Here is a 24,048-nt window from a genome sequence, read left to right as displayed (position 1 = left end):
TCATTATATATAAAAAGTACTCAAAGTTTGGTTAGGTCAACATGTTGAAACGATGTTGTTTCATTGCTATCGGTTTTCTAATTCGAATTCTAGGTGCTATAGTTGGAGAAAGATGAATGTGCTTTGTGGATATGTATCTTATTCCTACTAGGCTACTATCAAAATTTCTTCTTCACTCTTTGTTTAGTAAAAAAAAATTTCTTGACTTGACCTTAAAAAGTTGTGGATCAAAGGTCAAAAAGATCTTTAATTATTTCAAAATACAAAAAGAAAATTCTGCTTTTTGTATTTTATTTCAGAAAATGTAGAACGTATAGATTTTTTGTTGTTTATATTCACCATGCCAACCACCTTCTATAGTTCTATTTATACAAGTATACATTGGACCTGTAAAAACTTCCTTGTAACGTTAAATCATCCTGACAAAAAATGGAAAATTTCGAATAGTTTTTTAACAGTTGTTGAAACAAAATCCAAGTTAAGCAATGCCCGCGTCTTGGACAAGAAGATGATTTTTGATTGTGATCATCAATAGACAACACCATGGGAAAGTTTGTTTCAAAGACATTTAATAGAATGCTTATGAATCTAAAGGCCGCCTTGATGTGGAAAACGTGTTGCAACTTTGGGTAATGAGTAATAAGCTAAGCTTCAGATAAGGTGAAATAACATAAATCCTAAAGTCGACTGATGGCATATGGAAATAACCGTTGTACACTGGTAAGAATATTTGCTAAAGCCACTGAAATTTTGTGGCTATCACAAACTTATTTGGCTGTCTCTCCGAAAATGTTGAATAAGATCATATAATAGAAAAAATGTTACTGTATACGAGTATACAATGTGGTGAGGTGGCTGTTTTTTAATGGAACAAGATAAAAAATTAGAAAGCATCTTTCAAAAAAAAAAAGATAAAAATTAAACTTTTTTTTTGAGAACCGATAAAATTTAAACTTTCAGACAGAAAAAAATCATCGAAGATTTAAGAGCATAATTAACCCGGAATTCTTAGGATGAGATTTTTAGCGGAAGTTAAGAAACACTCTAAGAACTCCGGGTTAATCATGGTTTAAATGCTAGGTCTGTGAGCAGGCACATATTATATACACACACATACATAAATATTACAGAAGAAAGGTACATAAGCGCGCACACACAAAGCAGCTTTCTCCTCATGAGAATAATACATATATAAACATAGCATCAGATTCGGTTGAATGTTATCATGCCAGACAGTGCAAGCAACCGATTTGATCGTTTTATTTTTGCAAATCTAAACACACCATGATATGCAAATTAGTATAATAGTGGTAGAATTTTTATTTGTCACGAATAATAGGTAGATAAGTTCCTCTCCAGGAGATATTTATTGTTGTGGTCTTAATTGAATCCGGGTTGAATCCATTGACAACAATCAGATCATATTCTGAGTAGCGGAGATATAGAAAAACTCAACACCGATATATATCTGATCGTTCACCAAATATCCGTTTGAAGCCTTGTGCAGTTCCTCCAGCGCCAAAAACTTGGGTTCTCCCTTTTGTCCATCAGTGCCAAACCAGAACTGCTGGCCTTTATCAAACAAGTAGAGATTAAACGTTAGCAAACGGCTTATATATATAATGAAAAAAATATTAAAGAGAAGAAAATTTGAAATTAAGGATATATTAGAGATTTTTTTCCCGACAAAAGGCCTATTAGAGCATTATTAATAGCACAGAAACCCCACTAATCATGCTTTAATACCTATTTCATGGTGATTGCGTTTGAGTTGGTCCAACACTCGCAGTTTAAAGACGGCCAATGTTTTTGTATTTGGACCAGTCACGTAATCGGGCGCATGCAAATACAAAGACAATGAATTTCCTTTCCCCTCTGAGGTTCCTTTTGGATACATCCGTAGGTACCTGGTTAAAACGGAAAACAAAACATACATTCCCTTTCTTTTGTAAATATATAAGTTTTAGAAAAAAATATTTCACACATATAGTTTTTCTTTCATGTTTTCTATGAACTTTTAGATCTTTCTAAAAATTTATTAATTAATAATTAAAATTCAAAAATTCAAAAAATTATAATTAAGTTTATCGGCTCTTATTGGTTAAAAGCTTTTAAAAAATAATAATTCCAAATAATAAAGGCTTACACATTTTCTTAATGTGTGAAATCATCAAAAAACTATACTCCATCTGTTCTGTTTTAAATGACGTTTTATAACTTTTCACACATATTTAGGAAGCTAACACAATATCCATTCTACCCTTTTCTAAGAATTAATTAACTCTAACTCATTACTACGATACCTTAGCAAAACAAGTTATTTTAAGTTATTTTTTGCCTAGGCTTTCGGGAACGACAAGTATAATGACAGAAGATAAAACGTTCTTTCATTTTCTAGACATATATTATCCCTACAGACTACAATATTGTATTGTTTGTATGTATGAAACATTAGTTGTAAAGTATAGATAAATGAGTCAGTTTATATAAAATTTTACTTCCCTGTGTTATGCAACCAAAAACCTATTATAAATTGAAGCAGATGGAGCAAATACCATTTGCGTGGTCCAACCGTGAACTGGTACGAGGAATGATGTTCACCAACGAAGGTGGAAAAGTGAGTAATCTTCCAAGTGAATTTAGACTTGTTCCTCTCCACCTCCATCAGTTTAATGCTTTCTGCTGTCCCCATGGTTCGAGGGGTCCACCCAACGTCGAGGGATTGCGGGTTGACGTTTGTGATCTCGGCTGAGAAAACCGATTTGTCGTTCACAGTATACTCCTGCATGTTCTTGACTGGGATGCTTACCAATAATGTAGTATTGTTTGCGTCGAAACAAAACCAAGTCCCTGATAATATAACATCGTAACATATATGAAAATAAAATAGAAATCATCAATAACTATTACTTGTGAAAAGTTAAGATAGATATACCGCGGTTTTGGTTAAGGAATGGAGAAGTAGCAGAGTATATGGTAAGTTTGACGTTGCAATTGACTTTCCAATTAGAACCGATACACTTGCTGTCCGTGATAACCAGAACAAAGTACAGGCAGTCCTGCTGTTGCAAGATAACGATGTTCCTGTATTAACACGCATACTAATTAGGTTAAACTAATTTGCTATAACCGTGCTGGTCAAGAGATATTGTATGACTCACCATTTTAGACCACCAACATAGAAATCCGATGACACACAATTCTCAACTTGTCGAGTCATTAGCTTAGACATTCCATCAACCAACATTAAGTGAACGTTGTTGTGGCTCTTTGCCTCTGCTCTAATGGTATCTAGATAGAATATATGCAGATAAGCAAACATGTGGTCGACATAAATAAGTTAAACTTATATCTATGGGCATGCCTACAAGTAAAACGAACCTTCAAGTGACAAAGTTTGACCCATTTCAATAGTGGTCGTCTGAAACACTGCAGCTCTCGTTCTAAAAAAAAAACTCGTTGATAGGTAGTTCTTATTGCAGTGAGAAGGAAGTCTATGTATACCTGCATATATAGGCAAATTTCTAGACAAAGGGGGCTTCAATAGAGGTGGGCTCAGAGCGGATAATTGTGATCCGTCATGCTTCATCTGGATATCAACTTTCCGATTAACATTCGCTCCGCAAGCATCTTATATTTTGTGTCCACATATTAAACTTTCGGGAAAAGGTTAAAAATTTACATTGGAAAAAATAGAAAACATTCTCTAGTTTATAAATAAATTAACACTCCTTTATCGAATGTTCAATAATTTTGGCAACAAGGAAAAAATGAGATGATATTTTTAAAAGAACTTTAAGTGATATTATTGTTAAATCAGAGTCTTCAGTAAAATACTAAACCCTAAACCCTAAACGTTAGACCTTAAACTTTGGATAAACTCTAAACCGTTGGAACTTTAAGTGATATTATTTTTAAAATGAGATGATTATACATGTTTTTACTAATTTAATTTTATGATTTTCAGTTAAAATTTTTGGTCGAATATGTGCAATAATTTGGTGACTTTTGAATATATTCATTTGGCATATATGTGAGTTCAACGAGACATCACACCAGAGTATAGAATTGTTTGCATTGATATTTTCGCTTTATCAAAAAGTGATAGATCGACATTTTAACATGTTAACTAAATTGAGATCGGAATAAATTTATGTAAAATATATTTTATTTTTGTATGTAATTTCTATAATACAAATAAGAAATAACATGTATGAGGTAATATATAATAAAAAGTTTAGAATAATCAACTCTACTAGAAAAATGTGCATTTTATATTTTCATGTCTGTTTGGATTTATATGCTTGATATAAACAAGACTATTTGAAAATTTTGATTGACTCACCACATCTGATAGGCTGTTGACGTTAATAATAAATGTAATTTTAATATGCCACAAACATTACTATTAGCCCAATGCTTTATATCACAAAATTTTGGCTGGATACAGATCAACATGTCTAGGGTCGTGTCAAGGCCAGAATAGCACCGACCTGTTTTGGACGTGACACGAATTGCAGTCCCAGGAATTTGATAACCTTAAGAACATTATTTATTCCTTTCTTTCTAATTAAGAGACATCGCACCTTTTTTAAAGCAACATGAGAGACCACGGCATGAAAATTTACTCTGGATAACCTCATGCACGAGAGTTCGAGACAGACTGCGAAGATTTAGTGGACATGACTACAAATCCAGAAGATTGGCCAACATTCGCGACGTAGATTAAAGTGTTCTAGAGATTACAAGAGGATTTCGAGGATGTGAGTCTGTTTTATATTCCTCAGAGTAGAAATAGTCAGACAGACGTGTTAGCAAAAAAAGCAAGAATTAGAAGTTATTTTTTTAACATATAGATCAGATCCGGCCAGAATCGGCTAGTCTGACCACCACTTGATCTTAGATTAAATGGGTTGCTGACAGAAACAAAAAAATTATTATGTATAGGATACTTTTCCATTGCTATTTTTCAAAATCAACAAAAAGGATTCGAAGAAGTAGATTCGATCATATCTAAAATAAATTATATCAAGAATTGAATTCGATCATATCTAAAATAAATTATATCAAGAATTGAATTATTATCCTCCGCTCACAACTACCCTACATTTTTGATGTTTACTTCCACAAACTCTATTTATTCCAACGCTATCATCGAGAATCGAACATCTTGTGGCGGTCAATTTTCCAGTTGGTGAGATATATGCATAGAGAGAATCAGGGCCGGGTCAAGATAGTAGTGGGCTTTTTTGGGCAAAAACAAAATTTAGGTTTTTTTTCACATGTGTATATGAATAATTTAAAATTTTTGGACCCCAATCCCTAATTATTTTTAAAAAAGTTAGGTCACTCTTTCATACTATTTTTGTTAAAAAAAAATGTTTGGGCCCTGGGGCCATGCTCCCTTGCCGGCTCTGGAGAAAATTCCAACATTTTTCTTCTGGTAGATAACCTAAAGAAATGTCTCACGTGAAAAAAGAAATACCAAATTATATACATACAATTGTTATTCGGTATTTTCTAATAATACACTAACGATTTGATTTGTTTTCTTCTCCCACCCCGTAAACACAACTTTTACGGATAATAGCTATTGTTGACGTTAACAATCACAAAAACGCTATAAACCGATTCAAATTGCTCTGAATCTTTTAAAACTAAAAACTGATTCTATCTAGTGTTTGCAGTTGCGGAAAATTACGGGTGAATAAATAAATAAAAAATATTTTTAAAAATATTTAAAAATTTAAATTAAATTTTAAATTAAATAAACCAAATAAATTTTTATATATTTAGTTTAAATTCACTAACATTATCATAATTTATTTTATCAAAACTTTGAACCAAGAATATTCACTATAATTTTTAAAGATTAATATATATATATATACAAATATACATATATAAATGAAACAAAATATTCTTTGAAAAGTTATAATATAAATCTTCAAAATAAATTTTATTGAAATTATAACTTTCGTCTAAACTAAATAAATAAATAAAAATAATTTATTAATAATTATATTTTATCATAATATTATGTTTTGATATTTTATAATGTCATGGTGTGTTAATATTGACAATTTCTTATTAAACCGATACAACATTTCATAATCAACCAGTCATAAATATTCCGTAAATCCACTAATTTCTAACTGATGTACCAATCGTACAGATCACTTAATAATACTAGAAACCACAGTCACCCACATCTGTAAACTCCCACAACTGCAACCGCTAGAAACCACAGTCACCCACATCTGTAAACTCCCACAGCTGCAACCGCTGCATCAATCAATCAAACCGTAAATAAAAAAAAATCTTGGTCAGTTGATTTGATTAATAATCCATTAAGGTTTTATATTATGAATACTAAATTTTGAATTATAAAGAATGCGCTTTTATCAATTATCTAAACTATTAAAACTGAAATACATTTGGTAATTAATCCTGATTTTTCTTAAATAATTACCATCAAATGCGACTGACATTTAATCTACACTTTCACTAATTATAATTAAGCTTTCGCGTCATGTTACAAGAGTGAATAACAAACTCAATAAGATTTTCTTACCCAATAATTCCATTTGTATCTTTCAAACCAATAAAAATGTATTTCATCTTTCGTGCATCACATTCTCAAACTCTTCATAAGTTGATTTTTATATATTAGTAAATCACAAGTCTAACATCACGTGCCAAAATTTTTACTATCCATTTTACAATAATTACACAACCATTTTACAATAATTAACATTAAAAATTCACTACCAAATAACTATACCAATGTAATTGACAAGAACATCATTAGTCTGGATAAAATGTGTAACATGAAATATATACAATTTAAAAACATCCGTTTTAGTATATATTAATTGTGAATATGATTTTGAAATCTTTTTTTTATAAAAAGTGCGAATTTGAAAAAATATAATTTGGATCTATAAGTTTTTTTAATTATATTTTAGATCTAAAGTATAAGAGTCTTTTGCCTCTTTACTAAAACATATTTTGGTTATTTTCTTTTTTGAGAGTTATTTTTGTGACAAACTTAAAATATGTCTATTTGAGAGAATTGTCCATCATTAAAATATATTGGCCCTCTTTAAATATATTATATATATTGAACCAAACTGATTTTTTTAAAAAAATATTATAATGCTTAGACTATAAAGTATCCAATAATATTAATATATAACATAACCTTAGTTTTAAAAATATTACTGTGGAGTTACCCAACTATATTTGAAATATGAGAATACAGAAAAAATGAAAGTTAGTAATTTCAAGTTAAAAAATTAGACATATTCATATTTTAAAAATAATTTTTATTTTTTCAATGCTTAGACTATATATAGACTATTGAATAATATTAATATATAACATGGCCTTAGTTTTAAAATTTTAAAATATTAAAATACAAAAAATGAAAGTTAGTAATTTTGCATTAAAATATTTGACTTATTCATTTGTAAAAATATCATCTTAACCTTTTTTCAAAAAGTGTTTGGTTTCAGAAAAATATTAATATCACTCTAAATGGTTATATATACAAGCAGATACAATATATATTATTCATGCAAACTATATAGATCAAATATAAAATAATTTATGTAATATATCACTTTTATTTGTTTATCAAAATACAATACTATATCAACAAGACAATAGGCCTGGGACTTTTATCCGAGATCCGGATTCGATCCGAGATTCGATCCGGATCCGATCCAAAAATCCGGATATCCGAAGGGGTCGAATCCGGATCCGGATAGTAAAATGTTGGATCTGTCAAAGCCGGATCCGAATCCGGATATCTTAATTTTTAAGTCCGGATATCCGGATCAATAAGTTTTATTAATAAATATTTCAAAAATAGTAATATCTATATATATAAATTAATTTTATTTAATATATTTTCATTTTTATAATAGTATATATAAATTTTATGTAAATTTTGTAATATTATACATAGAAATAATTAAAGACATTATATATATTTTTATTTTTAAATTATTGTTAATATTTTATATATATTAATATTATTTTTTATTTATATAAGGATCAAAATCCGGATCCGGATATCCGCTGGATATTACAATTTTTTGAAGGATATCCGACACCCGGATATCCGAGAACCCCGGATCCGGATAAGGATAGTAAAATTATGGATCCGCCGGATAAGGATCCGAATCCGGATACCTTAAAATTGCCCGGATATCCGATCCGTTCCAGGCCTACAAGACAACACTTTAAATATAAAAAACATGTTAAATAATATTAAATGTCGATGTAACAATTTGAAAGAAAAAATCTGTGCGGATGTGCGGATCAAAATCTAGTATAGATTAATAAAAAAAATGGATATGTTTAACACTAAAAATGAGAAGGCGGTATGATCAATTAGGTTCTGAAGTTACTTCAGCAGTCTGCTGTATATGGTCATGATAATATTCATATTATAGTCTCACGTTTTGATTAGTATTGTATGTATCGAAATTATCTAAAATAATAAATCATTTTTTGTATTAATTTCATTCATTATCTTATATTTTAATGACTATTCATAAATAAATTATGCTTAAGTGTCAACAAATTATAAACTTATGTAATAGAAATGGTTTCACGAGAAGAGATGAAAGTTCAACTTTATTAGTATAAATATAAGTGAAATCCTTTATTTTATAATCATCCAATCATTTTTCTTAATACTGCAAAAATTCATATGCGTCTTGCTTATTTTCTTGTAAGTATTCTCCAAGACACTCGTGCGAGTTTCCAAAGTTAATCCCATAACAACCATAGTTCACTGAAGTTGTTATATATGCAGAACCGTCTACCGATCTTATATATTAAAACAGAAATCACAATTCATGTGTGATTTAAAAAAAAAAAAAAATCTTACTAGAAATCAGTTATCATTCATTTATTACTAATAATATGGATTAATAATATATCATTCATAATATAACATCGATTTCTAAAAACCCGGATTGATTAACAAACTCACCTTGATTCATGTGTGATATTTTTATTTGGATCATCATTTAAATTTTTTATTAAATGTATTTCCTTAATGCTAATATATAATCTTTTAACTACTTAAATCATAATATAATTTGATATCTTTTAATTTAAAATATAAATATATATTTTTAATTTTCTTAACAAATGTGTTGAAAAACATTATAACAATATCTTAATTATCAAAAATTGTATATAAATATTTTCACATAATATGTTGGTAGAACGGGTTAACATTAGTAAATTAGATTATTCATGTATAAAATTAACTTATCTTAAACTTTTATATTTATATATATATACATATATAGTTATTATCTTAAATGAATAAACATAAAAAAATATTGATAAAGGAAATCTATCGCTTTGAATTATGGATCATGATCATAATAATTGAATAAAAAATAATTTTAAAATATATATAATAAAAAATACTAAATATATGTGATGATTTGAAATAATCAATTAACTTACAGCATGAAAACTATCAAATTGTTATATTTAAAATAATTATATATAAACATTTAAATATATAAGTAACTTTAAAAATGTATTCTAATTATGTAAAGTATATATAAACATGAAAATTAATACCCGCACGATTGTGCGGGTCCAAATCTAGTTTGAGTGTTAATGGGAGAACTCCATCATGGAATAGTTATCCGTAAAATTGTTAATCATATCTCATATTTGCAAATAGTGAATCATTATATGTAGTAGATATTATAGACTATATGATAATGTATTGAAGATTTGACTAGTGTTAAAAACAGAGTAAGTTTTTCATATCACAATTTTCTCTTAAATTGGGAAAATGAACATAAGTTAAATTAATTAACACAAATAAAAAAGAGTCAATCACAAGAACAAAGAAACGAGAAACAAACTTCAGAAAATAAAATTAAAACGAACAAAATGTATGAATATATATAGCCCTATATATAATTAATTAAAAGATGAACCATGATCAAGCATATATCCTCAGCTTTTTAATCACTTTGAAAACATCATCCACGTCGTCATCGTCGTCGTCATCTTTGACCTTCTCTACACACCGCTCATTATCTTCCCGAAAACTACCGTCACCGCCGCCACATCCTCCTCTGATGTCTGCAGCACTAGACTCGACTCTCATGAAGAAAGTGCACAACAGAAGTGTTAAGATGAAACATATGATAAACTCTCTGGATGCAGCCATGGATCAGACACTTTCTCTTGTCTAAAACAAATTACAATATAGATTAACCGAACTGCTTTAAAAGCTTTGGTTCTTCCTTTATTGTGTTGCTTTGTTATGTTTTTCACTTACAAGTATGCTTATATAAGAAATGGAATTTACTATTAATGGGATTAAAGCATTTCCTTTGCGCTGGTCTTAAGGCTAACTAACTGTTGCAGAATTGCAGTTTTTGAAACTTATTTTCTCGTCCATAAAGTCATTTCCTTAGAAAATGAATTTCTTCAGTTTGGATGTGAATATTCAAACTTACATTATTTAATATAAAAAGTATCATAATGTAAAGTTAAGTCGTTAAATTAGTCTTACACATTTTACCATGACCCGAAAATCCAAACCAGAACCAAACTGATAAACCAAATCAATTTGAACCTTTTTATAAAAATTGACGTCGTATCAATGGAGAAGATAAAAGTCAAGTTCGGAAGATAATTGTCAAGTTTGAAAGGATAAACACCAATATCCAAAGGGGCGCACAGACACGAGAAGAGTAAGGGGAAGTGAGCAAGCAAAATGGAGAAGAGGTAAACCAAAATCTTCGAGAGAAGTAAGACTGCCATTGAACTTTAGGGAACTTAAAACCTATGTGGATAGTCTAGCGAACTCAGTCTTAGGCAATTTTTCCTGTCTCGATATATCGTTCCATAACTGATCAGCCAGATCTTGCAAACCGATCTAAACTCTCTGAAAATCGCGAAACGATCGCCACACATATTCAGCTTGCTTCCTAAAGAAAGAAAGAACTAAAGACACGAACGTCGTCTTAAAACCGATTCGTTTCTAGCGATTTTCTTAAAACCGGCATATTCCAAAATTTTATCCAAAATATGGACCCAAAATTTTATCCAAAAAATTGAATTCGATAAGAACCAATTCAATACTCACCGGATGACCCAAATGCCAGACATATGTTGTACGGGCATTCATAAGCTCGTTTAAATCATATTTTTAGTACTATGCTCATAAATCTATTTATTTTACTTTTTTTAAATAAATCAGGTCGGTTCGGATTATATCAGTTTAAATATCTGAAGACTATTAATAATTAATCAAAAAGTTTTGAATATATAAATTAATCCAAAAATCTGACAAAACTAGTTAAACTATCTAAATAACTTAAGTATTTGTATTAGCCAAACTTAGTCAAATGTTATCTTAAGTGGACACATCATTTTGCCACTCGCTTGTGCATGCAGTGCTACACTTACAAAGATCGATTTAGTGGTTGTTTGGAGAAAACAAATAAAGACGTCTACAGCTCTATGATGGACCTAGGGGTGGCAGAACAACCAAACCGAACTGATGCAACTGAATCCAAAACGATCCAAAACAAACTAAAATATATGTCCCAATCATTCGGTTAAAAGTTGTACCAACATAAATGGTTCAGTTTAATTCTGATTTATACTGAAACAAACCGAAAAATCAAAGTACTTGTCTAACTAAATATATTAATAATAGTAAGAATTAAGATATTTAACTGTTTAATATAAACAGCTAAATATAATTTCGTACATTTTACATATAAATGAATAAGAATCACATAAGTCGCAATAAAATAAAAGAATATGAATCTCATACTTTATCATCCAAAATTGAAAAAAATATATTAAAGTTAGTTTCGAAAATAAAAATAGAAAATTATTAGATTATCTTTTTATTTTATAGTGGTGTTTGAATTACATTTAAATATGAAATTCAATAAACTTAGTATCAAATAATGATTTATTTTATGTTTTATAAATTATATTTTTATAATCCAACCAAAATAAAATATAAATCAATTCGACTGAATAGAACAAAAACAAACCAAACCAAATTATTTTCAGTTGACTTCAATTAATTTTTTCTTAAATCCAGATAAACCAAACCACACTGTACTCAGTATTATAGACGTGATAAATAGTTGGGCCTAAGAATTCTATTCCATCGGCCCATTAACAAAATAAAAAGAAAATCGTCGTATCCAATAAAGGTCCATTGTCACCACCACATAACGAACTTCTCTCTGATCGGCAAACATCTTCTTCTCCGACGACGACGACCACCACCGTCCCTCCGTCATGCCGGAGATCGACGCGTTATTTGAATCGATCAATGTCCGTGACCTTCTCGCCGGACACGACCTCAACGATCCGACGACTCCACTATCGGCGCCGGATCTCCGTCTCCTCATAAACCGTTTGGAGTCTCACTCCCTCCGGATCAAGTCCAAAGTCCAGTCCTACCTCGTCGCCCATCACTCCGAATTCTCCGACCTTTTCTCGACCTGCCAAGACGCAGTCTCCAGGACTCGCCTGATCTCCGACGACGTCTCCGATGTCGTGGAGTTGATTTCCGACAGGCCCGTTGATGTGGAGATTCGCAAAGTGGTCGATGAGATAACGGAGAAGACCAAGGAGGTGAGGTTGAAGAGAGAGTCGCTTGAGCTTGTGAGTGCTATCGTGGGGATCTGCGAGGCGGTGGAGGAAACGAAGGTGGCTTTGAGAGGAGGGAGGTTTAGATTCGCTGCTGAGAGGGTCAGAGAGCTGAAAGGAGTGTTGAGGGTTGGTGAAGAGGAAGTAGGAGAACCCGTGGCTTATGTTTTGCTTAGGAAAGAATGGTCTGATTGCTTTGACGAAGTGAGTCAATGGGTGTCATAAAAATCTAATCTTTCTTGTGAAACGAGAAGCAATGAGTAAATGTGTATCATAAAAATCTAATCTTTTTTTTGTGAAATTAAGAACAATGGTTCAATGGGTGTCATAAAGTTCTAATCTTTCTTGTGAAACGAGAAGCAATGAGTTTAAAGTTGTAAGCTTTGTTTAGGAGGAAGCTTTGTTGTTGTTAGTCTTTCATCTTTGCCTTTGTTTGTCTAAGAATGTGAGGGTTTTAGAAGAACTGTGTCTATGTTTGTAGATTCAAGAGGTGCTTGCAAGATTCATGGAAAGTGCAGTGCGTTTTGAGCTGGAGTCGTGTAAGCTCAGGATTAGTTATCAGCTAAGCGTTGGCGAGATTACTGGAATCGCTCTTACTACTGTTCTTGAGGCTATGGAGGTATGAATGTGATTGGACTTCTATATTGTAGCAAAAGTCATTTGTTTTCAGGCTATTTGAGTATCGACTGTTCTGGGTTTTTCTAGGTGATTGGAATGTTAGACTATGGGCTTGCGAAAGCAGCTGACTTAATCTTCAAGCATGTCATTACCCCAGCTGTAACTCATGCATCTACCTTTAACGCCGTAGAAGATTCATGTAAAACCTCAGGGGATATAACCGAACAGACGTTAAAGATAGAACAATCCTCAGATCATAAGGTATCTATTTTGTGGTAGAGATGATATCTGACCATTATCCATCTCATGAATTATATATTTTTCTCTATCTACGTGCTTCTTGTATTTTCTTCGTTGGTCCTTGTCTTCTGAACCTCTAACTGCTTACTTTCTTGAATGCAGACTGAAGATGTGAATGGAGAGGCAATATATTCAGGAATTCTTAAGGTTGTTAAATTCATTTGCAGTTCCTTGTGCTTTGGAAACGTTACATGGATCCATTCTTTCGGGAGATTGACATGGCCGAGGATATCAGAGCTAATTATATCTAAATTTCTTTCAAAGGTTCGTTTTTTTTAACTGGGAAACTATGATGAAATTTCTTCCTTTGAACTGCAACTATAGGTTGTTCCTTTTGGAGTCAGGTTGTCCCAGAAGACGCTTCAAAGCTTGCCGACTTTCAGAAAGTTATTGAGCGGACTTCTCAATTTGAAACAGCTCTAAAAGAACTGAGTTTCATTTCACCATCTGATGCGGAGGGGAGGCTCAGCAAATATGCTGAAAATGTTGAGGTTCATTTTGCATCCAGAAAAAAGATAGAAATTCTAGCAAAAGCAAGAAGTTTGATGTTGCAGTGTAACTTTACGATTCCCAAGGTGAGCTTATCGTCTTATCTACCGCATCAACATGTTAAAGATCATGACTGTGTAATCCTTTATTTCAGGGACTTGCTATGAGGAATGCTAGTTTTGAGTCTGGTGGTGTCGAATCTTTAGATGAAGATTCGTCCAAGCACATGGTTCGCTTACTTTTTTCATCTGAAGTGTGTATGGTGTCGGAAGCTGCTTCTCAACTTATGCATTTGGTGCATAAGACTCTCGAGGTTAGCTCTTTTTGGACTTGTGAAATTCAGTATTAGCATTTTTCACACATGGTTGGGATAATAAACTTATTTTTTTTCCTGCAGGATGTTTGTGTGTCTTCTGCAAGAGTTGCTTCAGAGTTTTACCACGCTGCTCGAGATTCTATACTTTTATATGAAGCTGTTGTTCCTGTCAAGGTCAGTGAAAGAGAACTTTTAACGAACATCACATGAAAATCTGTCACGAATATGCGTAAAATCTTATAGTATTTCTTCCTTGATCTCTCTGAAATGTGAAGCTAGAGAAACAACTCAATGGCATCAATCAGGCCGCTGTTCTTCTGCACAACGATTGTCTATATTTGTTTGAAGAGATACTTGGACTTGCTTTTGAGGTATGAACAGATGTGTTTTATGCAAAAATGAACCGCTGTTTTAAATATTATTTCTTTGATTGATAAGCCAACGTTTTCTTCTTAAGCTGTTTTATTCTATCTCTGACTATATCATCATTTCTGTTCAAAGTATCGTGCTAGCTTCCCTAGCTCCATCAAGGAATATGCAGTATTTGCTGACGTAGCCCCAAGATTTAAACTGATGGCAGAAGAAGTCTTGCAAAGACAAGTTCAGCTAGTAGTTTCGAGTTTGCAAGAGGTGAGTTTCTTTGTAAAACTAGTATTATGTGAAGTTTAAAGAGTATTGATTCTTCATCTAACATTTTTTGCATCTATCGTTAGGCAATAGACAGTGCAGATGGATTTCAGGATACTCATCAAATTAAGCAATTCGAATCTGCAAAATTTAGCATTGAGCAGGTAAATACTCTTTATTGATTTTATGTGTTCTTCTTACCTTATTTCGTATAAAGTGTCATTTTTATGAGAGATTGAAATTGTTTGATAGGTTGTGTTCAGTCTAGAGAAAGTGCATATGATATGGGAGCCAGTCTTACGGCCCAAAACTTACAAACAGAGCATGTGCCTGGTTTTAGAGTCGGTCTTTCGCAGAATAACTAGAGACATTCTTCTTCTAGACGACATGGCTGCTGATGAAACTTTCCAGGTAACTGTTTCTATTTGCTAGTTTCCTTGTGCAATGTAACTTTGTAACTGGCTAATAGAAGTTGTTTTGCTTATTCTCAGCTACAAAGACTGATTCACCTCATGTTTGAGAATCTGTCTTCTTTGCTCGGTTCCTTGAAGTCTGCAGACGAAACTTCTCGTCCTCTTGATGATCTCATACCATCTTTGCGTAAAACCCGGAAACTAGCAGGCATGTCTTTACTAACTTTGTTTACTCTCCCCCTCAAATTAACACTAAAAGCTTGGGATATGCTCAGTGAATTATTCGTTTATGTTTCTCATATACAGAACTATTGGATATGCCTCTTAAGTCTATAACTTCAGCTTGGGAAAGTGGCGAGTTGTTTAGTTGCAATTTTACAAGAACAGAGGTACTATTTTTTTTTCTTTTAAGTTGATTTGACTCGTGAAGACATTTGCTATTGTTTATCAAGTGTTTTTCTTTTCTACGAGTTGTTTCATCTCTTCTGAAAGCCTTTTGTGATGACAAATGTTGCAGGTACAAGATTTCATCAAAGCTATATTCGCAGATTCGCCACTGAGAAAAGAATGTTTGTGGAGGATAGAAGACGTAGTCAACTAGTAGGAGGAAATGATAAATAAAAAAACTAAAAACCCTTGTAGACCTGAGGAGAAGAAGAAGAAAGTGAGCCTTATTGGCAGAAGAGTCGTGAAGCTTGTATCATCCACACACACTCGTGTGTAAGAATATACTACGTAAGAGAGTTTAAGCTTTAGGTTCAAAAAGTGAGTCCCAGATTTTGTTGTACATGATTTTACATTTGGTCATAAGTTCGTTCTATGGGAAAAACACGATTCTATTACAATGTTACCACAAACCAGTAACAATAGAATCGTATAATTTCAAAAAAAAAAATCAAATTAATTTGTCTTGTTTTCACTTTTTTACATTCATAGTTGTACTCTAATCTCTATGTCCTTAACCTCAATGCAAAGGAAACTGCTACCCGGATTGCCATTATCGACATTGTTAAGAAACTATTCCTACCCAAAGAGCTTCTGTTATATCTCTTTATCTTGAATTTTCTTCGCATTCTGAGTCATTTTCTCCTTGAGAATCAGTCATCTCTTCACACTCGAACTCAACATGTTCTTCTTCCATCATCTCTTGGTCAGAATCACTCAACTCCTCATGTTCCATCACTATACCTTGATTAGATTGATCACCTCTCATCAATGCATCTACTTGTTGCTGATGATCCAGTCACATGAGAGCCATCATTACGACCAGCAACAGGGATACAAGTCTTGTCACCAGCACCGAGAGTATCCTCAAGCTGACATAACTTGGCGTTCTTGCCAGTGCCCTCTAAATTCTCACGTCTACTTATCTCATACTCACTTCTTCGAAGAAAAGGATGAAAGCAGCTATCCCCAAGTTCTGCTGAGTGATCGATTTCCCTTGGACTGTTGTTGAAAAGACTCAGCAGCTATCCCCAAGTTCTACATGTAGTGGTATGCTCAGGGGTACGGAACAACAAATGATGCATCAGAAGACCCGAGTCATTCTCCTCTGTAGTACTCAAGTTTCCCCTCCCATACATGCCACCCTTAATGGTACTAGTTTTGGAGCACTGGTTCACTGGAGGCAAATCAGAGGCTACTCTCACGACACTCTTCTTGTGTGGTTTACGCATTCCCAGAGGAAAGACACAAGGTGCAAGCCTCTGTGTACATGCCTCATTGTTCTTTTTCGAGTTTTTCATCCTCAGAGCGGCCTTGACCGGATTCTCAAAGGCCTTAGATGCTCCCTTGTTCTTCTTCCTGATAAAAATCTGATGCTCGCTTTTACAAGGAAGAAACCTCTGCTTAATCGCCTTCCAGTCAGAGTTATATTCCATTATCCCAAGAGCAAGTAACTCATCCTCACCGCTGGTGAAAAGGGACCGTTTACCTCCTCCAGGCGGCTTCTCAGGAAACAAGGACACTTTGAAGAAAGGCAAAAACACTTGAGCTAACTCGGCGACATCCTTATGGATATTACCAGGATCCTTGCGTCCTGATTCAAACAATGGCACTCTTTCAAACATAGAATCAATACCTGATTCCACTTGACGCTTTCGATATTCTTGAACAGCGGTAGAGACATCAACTAGATACCTTCCAACTAGATCAAGAAGATGACTTGGTCGCTGTTGTTTCTGAACCATCTCGGTTATAAGTCCTTGGACTTGTGCTCCAATGCGCTGTTTTGAATGATCAAACGCACAAAGAGAGTAGACCTGGATGAGAAGTTGGAGGTGGTCAAGAACCAAACAATGCAGCTCTCTTATTTGGGCTTGGCTGAAGAAGCCATTGACTGGAGTTGGAGTAGCGGCAACAGCATAAAACCTTGTAACAGGTTGTGTAATGGGGAAGATAGGTACAAGAGGACGTAACGATCTCGATCTGCAATCGTTGGAGATTTTGGGTCGTCTCTTGCGCCTAGTCACAGGCCTTGGGATACTTGCTTCCTCGTCATCAGTCTCTAGTGCTTGTTGTATCTCAAAGTCTACATCTTTATCCTCATCATAATCACAATCCTGAACCTCACAACTGTGTGAAACAGTTGCAGCCAGAAACTTGCGGTATTCTTCTTTTTCCTCATCAACGTTTGAGATTTCATCCTCGTCATCATCATCAGTCTCGTGAAGAAAAGCCTCGAGATCATCTAATGTGGAACTCGCTAACGAACAACGAGCTCTGGTTCACTTGCAGATTGCTTCGTCATCGTCATTATCTTTGGACATCAAAGCTTGGTTATGCGTTTTGATCATGAGGAATCTAAATCAACAGCATCGTGGTGGTGCTCTTTGTTCACTCTACTCAGGGACTCTACCGCTATCTAGAAAACAAATAGTTCCGATTCTAGTTTACTGAGTTGAGTAAGAGACAAAACTAGGTTTTACTAATTAATCGGCAGTAGACAAACCTGAGTGAGTTTGTAACGATCGGGTTCTGTTCTGGGTGAGGATGTTACTTTCGGTTCGGGTTTAGTTATCAAAGCAATCGATTTTTATATTATGGTTTTCGGTTTAGTTTTGATTTCATCTGGTTACAGTTTTGTTTCTTCACCTCTACTCTTTAAACCAATAAAAAGTCGATGATTATGTGTTTTACAAGATTACTAGATTTTGATTCACCGTTAGAAATCGCAGATTTATTCAAAACTTAATTTAGAAACTAGTATTATTTTTATTTTTTGAATCTTAACAATTAACTTTTTATATTTTTGTCATTTGTGTTTTTTTTTTCAAAGTGTAGTATTTGTTCAAAATATATTTATTAAAGATGATATGTGTGATTTAATAATATAGCTATTCTATATTGAAAAACATTGTGTTCTCACATAGTAATGATATGAATTATTGATTTAAAATGATAATGAGTTTCTCTTCTCATATATTTGTATTATAGATTTAACCATCAATCTACATTAAACAAAAAAAAACTAATATGTGTTCCATTTAGAAGCTGCTAATATTTTTTGATCCGTTCTTTCGAAACGTATGTATTTTTTTGTTGACTCTTCCGATAAAATAATTTAAAATTTGGTATATTATAATGTTTATGTTTCAAGCAGTGTTTTCATATTCGACTCAGACTTGTGGTCGAACTAGTAGACTCTAAACTATATAGAATTCTTTTGAGATTTAATGAAGCGCTCGCTAAGTAAAAATGATAGAACCCGTAAAAATTTAAAAAATCGCTAGTAACCAGTTGGAAGTAGTTCTTTATAAAACATGATTTGAATCTAACAAAATTTTAAAAACAAAACACGTGCATTCAAATAAATGAATTTGATTTCTTGGAAAGTGAGATATCGCGTGGTCGAATTTGATATGATTTTGATGGGTGGTAGTCATATTGTTGTAGTACATTGATATATTGTAATTTTGAGTAATTATGTTTTAGAAAATAAACACACCTAAAACTGTTTTCCTACTTATTTATTTGTGTATAATAAAAGTATCTTTTGTGTATAATAGATCTTTAAAAATATATAGTTCTTAATGAATTTTATGTGTATAATAAAATATGATCACTAACAATTTTATTTTATGGGTCATATAAAGATTAACTTTCATCTATGTATAACAAAATATTTTTCTCAAATGATACTAATGGGTTTTCATATCTGGGCATTTAATTAATGAATATTCTTGATTATTATGATCCAATTCTACCATTTGTTTGGGCTGCATTTGTAGTTTTAGGTCCATAATTAAAATACTAAATTGTCATCGATGACAACTAAAATTAATTTGAAAAAATAATAGCATTTCAGGTAAAATTTATTTTTTCATTAAAGGAAGGAAAATAGGAATGATATTGTAATAGTATATATTGGTAAGGTAGGTATCTAAACTAATTTTTTTAGTATCTATACCAATTTTGAAAAAAATCATTCTATAAACTGTTTTGCTTCGTTTATGTCTAATTTGCCGACTAAGCAAATGTCTGCATAAACCGATTTTAGGAGCACTGGTTAAAACTGAAATAAAATAGAATAACTAAAGAGTTGGTGATTAGTATTAGGCATGGTATTTGGATACTACTTCGCATCAGTTTTTTTTTTTTAATTTCCAAATTCTCACAAGTTTTATTTATGTCTTATTTATATAAAGATTTTTTCTATATCCGTTTAGATTAAGATTGGTTTGGATAAAATCTATAACTCAAAATATTATCCGGCATAATAACTTACTTAAATATTTTTACAGGTCCCATAGGATATAGATTTAAACCATTTTTAATCCAATTTCGTTTAGATCTCGGATTCGCTTAAATGCTCATGCCTAGTTGGCTTTTTTTTTTTTTGTAACACATATAGGATGGTATACTTTATTAGGAAGACAAAACCACAATAAAAAGGGCGAAGAGTGATGTACTCAAACTCCACCAAAGATTGATCTGATTATGTGTCTATCTAAATTCAAAATCCAGACATGTTGGGAAGTATACATATAGGATGGTTCCTGTCTCTTAAAATGCTCTCATCTTACTTTCTTTTTAACAAATATAAAGACTGAGAAACATTCAACGGTTCAGGTCACACCTTCAATGATTCACAACTCATCCTTGATACCAACATTAGCATCGTCATCACCTCCCATAAGTTCTTCAAGTGAGAATTCATCTTCCTCGATCACTTCCCCGTCTTTACCGTCCCATGCTTTTGTGTCAACTATCTCTGGTGTTCCATTCATAGGTAAGTTTCCTTTTCCACCAGCCTCAGCATCCTTCACAAACTCTCTGATATAACACAAACAAAAAGATTACTTGTTATTATAAGAGTGATAAACCGCTCAAGTGAATCCTAACCATGGTGATCTCTGGTTGAACCAAACTTACAAGAGGTGTTGAAGCTCAAATGCGCTTTTAAGAGGAGCATATACTCCTTTCTTCAATGTTCATCGCTACCATTGCTGGATAACCATATCCTCCCACACTAACTTTCTTCTCTAAATCCGGCTGAGTTACTGCCGCCACCCACACGAAACTGCAGAATGTTTTACATTAGATTCTCATTCTAACGTAGAAACGATTATTTCCTTAGATGTGCATGAAAAATAAGGACCCTTGTCCAGATGTCATCAAAGCAAAGTCCTAACACTTCTATGAGAACCCTAAATCTCAAAGCTGTGAGGATTATAATGATTCAATATCTGGACACTTGTATAAGATTGTCTTTAAAATATTATACTTGCAAGGATGACGCAGCAGAGAGAGAAAATATTTTTTGGCATACCTGTAAGGATGTCTCTTATACTTCTCTGCAACGGATTGTAACATCTTGAGATACTTGTTCCTTCCTTCAGCTTTGGAGTCGAGAATGTCAGGTAAGAAAGAGATAAAGCAAATAGCAGCAGAACCACACTTCTTTTCCATGACATCCTGCACAATCACCAAAGAACAAATGTCAATATATTGATTTCTTGCAGAGTACCCATCTAAAAGAAAAATAAGTGATGTGAAAACGATACCATACCGGTCCAGTTAGTTCAGTAACTTAAACAGGCCCAGCACTAGATTCCACAAGTTCTGTAGCAAAAGATTCTATAGCTGACGCAGATCTAGCACCCTCGTAAGCATATGGGCTGCTTTTGTCTGCACCAAATACCATAATTGTAGGGAATCCTTGCACTTTGAATCTGCTCATTATCGACTGCAAATGTAACAATCAAATAAATACATGAGTTTTGATACAAGAAAAAAGACACTGTGGCATTGATCAGGATAATATGCTTCAAAATCAAGACTAGTCACAGGTAAAATTTCCCAAGAAGCCAATAGAGTGCTGAAATGGAGAAGAGTCTACGGAAATTAAATCTGAAAGCAAAAGAGATTGGAATGTAATTGTTTACCTGCTCAACATCGCAATTCACATGGCCTAGTTTCACCTTCCCCTTCAAGTTTTTAGCAGCCTTTTTCCACTCCGGGGCAAGCTTTTTGCAGTGTCCACACCTTATGGAAGAAAGTAAAAAAAAAGTTTTACACCGTTAGTCCACCAATGAAGTTTGAAGGCATGGAAAGTCCATTGGGGGCCAGTGATAAAAACTTACCAAGGTGCAAAAAACTCAACGATCCAGAGGTCATTGCTTTTGATGACCAATTCATCAAAATTGCTAGAGGTCAATTCTACAGATGCACTAGGCTCAGATTTCCTTTCACTAGATCCTCCTCCATTTGGTTTACTTTTGCCTTCCAAACGGTCACTCACAAGTGCCTTAACCTGGAGAAAAAGTTAACAGCAATCAGCTAATGCGAGTGACGAATTTGTTAGAGAAATGTTAATATATGCAACGAAATTAATATGACCTAATGTCCATTTATGTTTCTTCCATTCATTTTTTACTATAGTAGCTACAAACCCAAAGAAAAAGGTGAAAATATTCTGATCCTTCTAGATCATCAACTGCTGCCCTTTATATATGCAGTGCTATTCAACTAGATATCTATGCAATACTTACAAGAAGGTATAAATAGTATAAAATCTCTTCTACATAACCATTGCATATTCATCAGGATGTGTAATCTGCTTCTAACCAAAAGACTATAACATGGTAGAGTTCAATATTATTTGTTTTGACAGGAACATCTTCCAGAGGTCTATAAATGCACCCCAATCATATCATAGGATAAGAAATTCTTGATAATATGAAATATGTAATTAAGAATCAACAAAGGAGCATGTAAAAAAAACCTGCTTGTAAGCAAAATTAGCAATGGACTTAGCATCTCTTGCTCCTTGGTAATCAACAGGAGGCTTTCCAGGAACAAAGACCGTAATGGTTGGGAAGCCCTTAATACCATAATCCTGAACAAAGAGAGCACATTGTTTGTAGCGACATTTCTCATGGAAAGATACAAGCTTTGGATGACTATTTCACTGACATCCACAGACCTGAGCAGCAGACTGGTGAGCGTCAGCATCAATAGCTGCCACAGTGGCAACACCTTTCAAAACACCAGCCACTTTCTCCCATGTTGGTGTCAGAGCTTTACAATGACCACACCATGGTGCAAAGAACTCTACCAAAACGACACCGTTTGAGTTAAGAACCTGCAGCAAAGAAACATATTAAAAACAAACCAATTCACATTCCGGTTTACCAAAATTGAACAAGAATTAAATCACAAAATCTAAACCGGATCTATAAACCGCTAAAAACTACCCAGCTCATACAAGCTAAATCAACCTTCAAGAGATCAATACAGATACAAGATGATGAAATCGATGAGGTGGCTATACCTTGGACTTGAAGTTCGAAGCAGTGAGCTGAACCACAGGCGACGAAGATCCGTAAAGAGCGTTACCGAGATTGAAGAATCCAATTAACAGACTAAGAAGCGTGAGCAACGTTAATGGTGATTTGGTGAACATTGTTTCTTCCTCCTCTCTTCTTCTCACTTTCTCACGGAAATTATATTTATTTTCTCGCCATCCTGCGAAGCAGCAGATTTAAGAACACAGACTCCGTGGAGTTATGTAGATTGACCAATCGTGTCGTCACACATCAGCATAAGATGGCTGTCGTTTCTTTGTCCGGCGGAGCCTCTTACTCAGAGAGTGGGTTCCATTGTGTTGGATTATGTTTGTGATGGGGTGAAAACATTTACCATTTTGTTAGAAAGAGAGAACTATTACATAACGCCTATATTCCACAATTTTATATGCTTTATTAAGATTCATGTTTAATGGTTCTAAAGTGACAAACAGTTTATGTAAAGCCTCTATCTATTAATCTGTATAACTGTTATAAATCGTATTTTATGCAATTTAAATTGATGTTTTCTGACGTAAAACTATTATGTACTAAAAGAGCTTCCATAAATTAACTACTACCTTTTCAATTATTCAAATTCCAAATCAAACATTTTTTACCAGTGTACAACACAAATTTAAGGTTCAGGTTTCCTAGAGTTGCTAATCTAAAACAATTCGAATAATATTGGTTGAGCATCTGAAAATTGCTAACTGAAGTCAAAGTTTTATTAACCAATTCAAAAACACTGTTCATTTCCTATTTTGTTTCAGCAATGGCAGTTTCCAAACCAAATTAAAAAAAAAAAAAAAAAAAAAAAAAA

The 24,048-nt window shown here is 33.2% G+C and overlaps 4 protein-coding genes and 1 pseudogene across 4 annotated transcripts; 1 reads left to right on the top strand and 4 right to left on the bottom strand.

Annotated features, from left to right (window-relative positions):
* Positions 1-1,083: 1,083 nt before the first annotated feature.
* On the bottom strand, positions 1,084-3,503 carry LOC106328045. Its single transcript, XM_013766401.1, has 6 exons — positions 3,382-3,503; positions 3,162-3,291; positions 2,936-3,084; positions 2,556-2,850; positions 1,747-1,907; positions 1,084-1,572 (listed from the first exon to the last, which is right to left on the bottom strand). Exons 1-6 carry the CDS (start codon positions 3,404-3,406, stop codon positions 1,415-1,417), a joined length of 918 nt encoding a protein of 305 aa, XP_013621855.1. The 5' UTR covers positions 3,407-3,503; the 3' UTR covers positions 1,084-1,414.
* A 6,405-nt stretch (positions 3,504-9,908) lies between these two features.
* On the bottom strand, positions 9,909-10,302 carry LOC106334040 (protein RALF-like 17). Its single transcript, XM_013772405.1, has one exon. It carries the CDS (start codon positions 10,217-10,219, stop codon positions 9,989-9,991), a length of 231 nt encoding a protein of 76 aa, XP_013627859.1. The 5' UTR covers positions 10,220-10,302; the 3' UTR covers positions 9,909-9,988.
* A 1,933-nt stretch (positions 10,303-12,235) lies between these two features.
* Positions 12,236-16,280, top strand: LOC106335883 (centromere/kinetochore protein zw10 homolog). Its single transcript, XM_013774542.1, has 14 exons — positions 12,236-12,879; positions 13,157-13,294; positions 13,381-13,554; positions 13,696-13,857; positions 13,938-14,168; positions 14,237-14,395; positions 14,480-14,572; positions 14,674-14,769; positions 14,900-15,028; positions 15,112-15,189; positions 15,278-15,436; positions 15,517-15,646; positions 15,745-15,827; positions 15,956-16,280. The coding sequence occupies exons 1-14, from the start codon at positions 12,322-12,324 to the stop codon at positions 16,037-16,039; spliced, it is 2,274 nt and encodes a 757-aa protein (XP_013629996.1). The 5' UTR covers positions 12,236-12,321; the 3' UTR covers positions 16,040-16,280.
* Positions 16,281-16,304: 24 nt separating this feature from the next.
* Positions 16,305-18,463, bottom strand: LOC106335884. Its single transcript, XM_013774543.1, has one exon. The coding sequence runs from the start codon at positions 17,625-17,627 to the stop codon at positions 16,908-16,910; it is 720 nt and encodes a 239-aa protein (XP_013629997.1). The 5' UTR covers positions 17,628-18,463; the 3' UTR covers positions 16,305-16,907.
* Positions 18,464-20,363: 1,900 nt separating this feature from the next.
* On the bottom strand, positions 20,364-24,012 carry LOC106332512 (annotated as a pseudogene).
* Between the last annotated feature and the right edge of the window lie 36 nt (positions 24,013-24,048).

The sequence above is a fragment of the Brassica oleracea genome, chromosome C3 (genome assembly GCF_000695525.1).
Source record: "Brassica oleracea var. oleracea cultivar TO1000 chromosome C3, BOL, whole genome shotgun sequence".
NCBI classification, from domain to species: Eukaryota; Viridiplantae; Streptophyta; class Magnoliopsida; order Brassicales; family Brassicaceae; genus Brassica; species Brassica oleracea.
The sequence above is the reverse complement of the archived record's forward strand: the minus strand, read 5'-3'. Positions and strand labels throughout refer to the sequence as shown.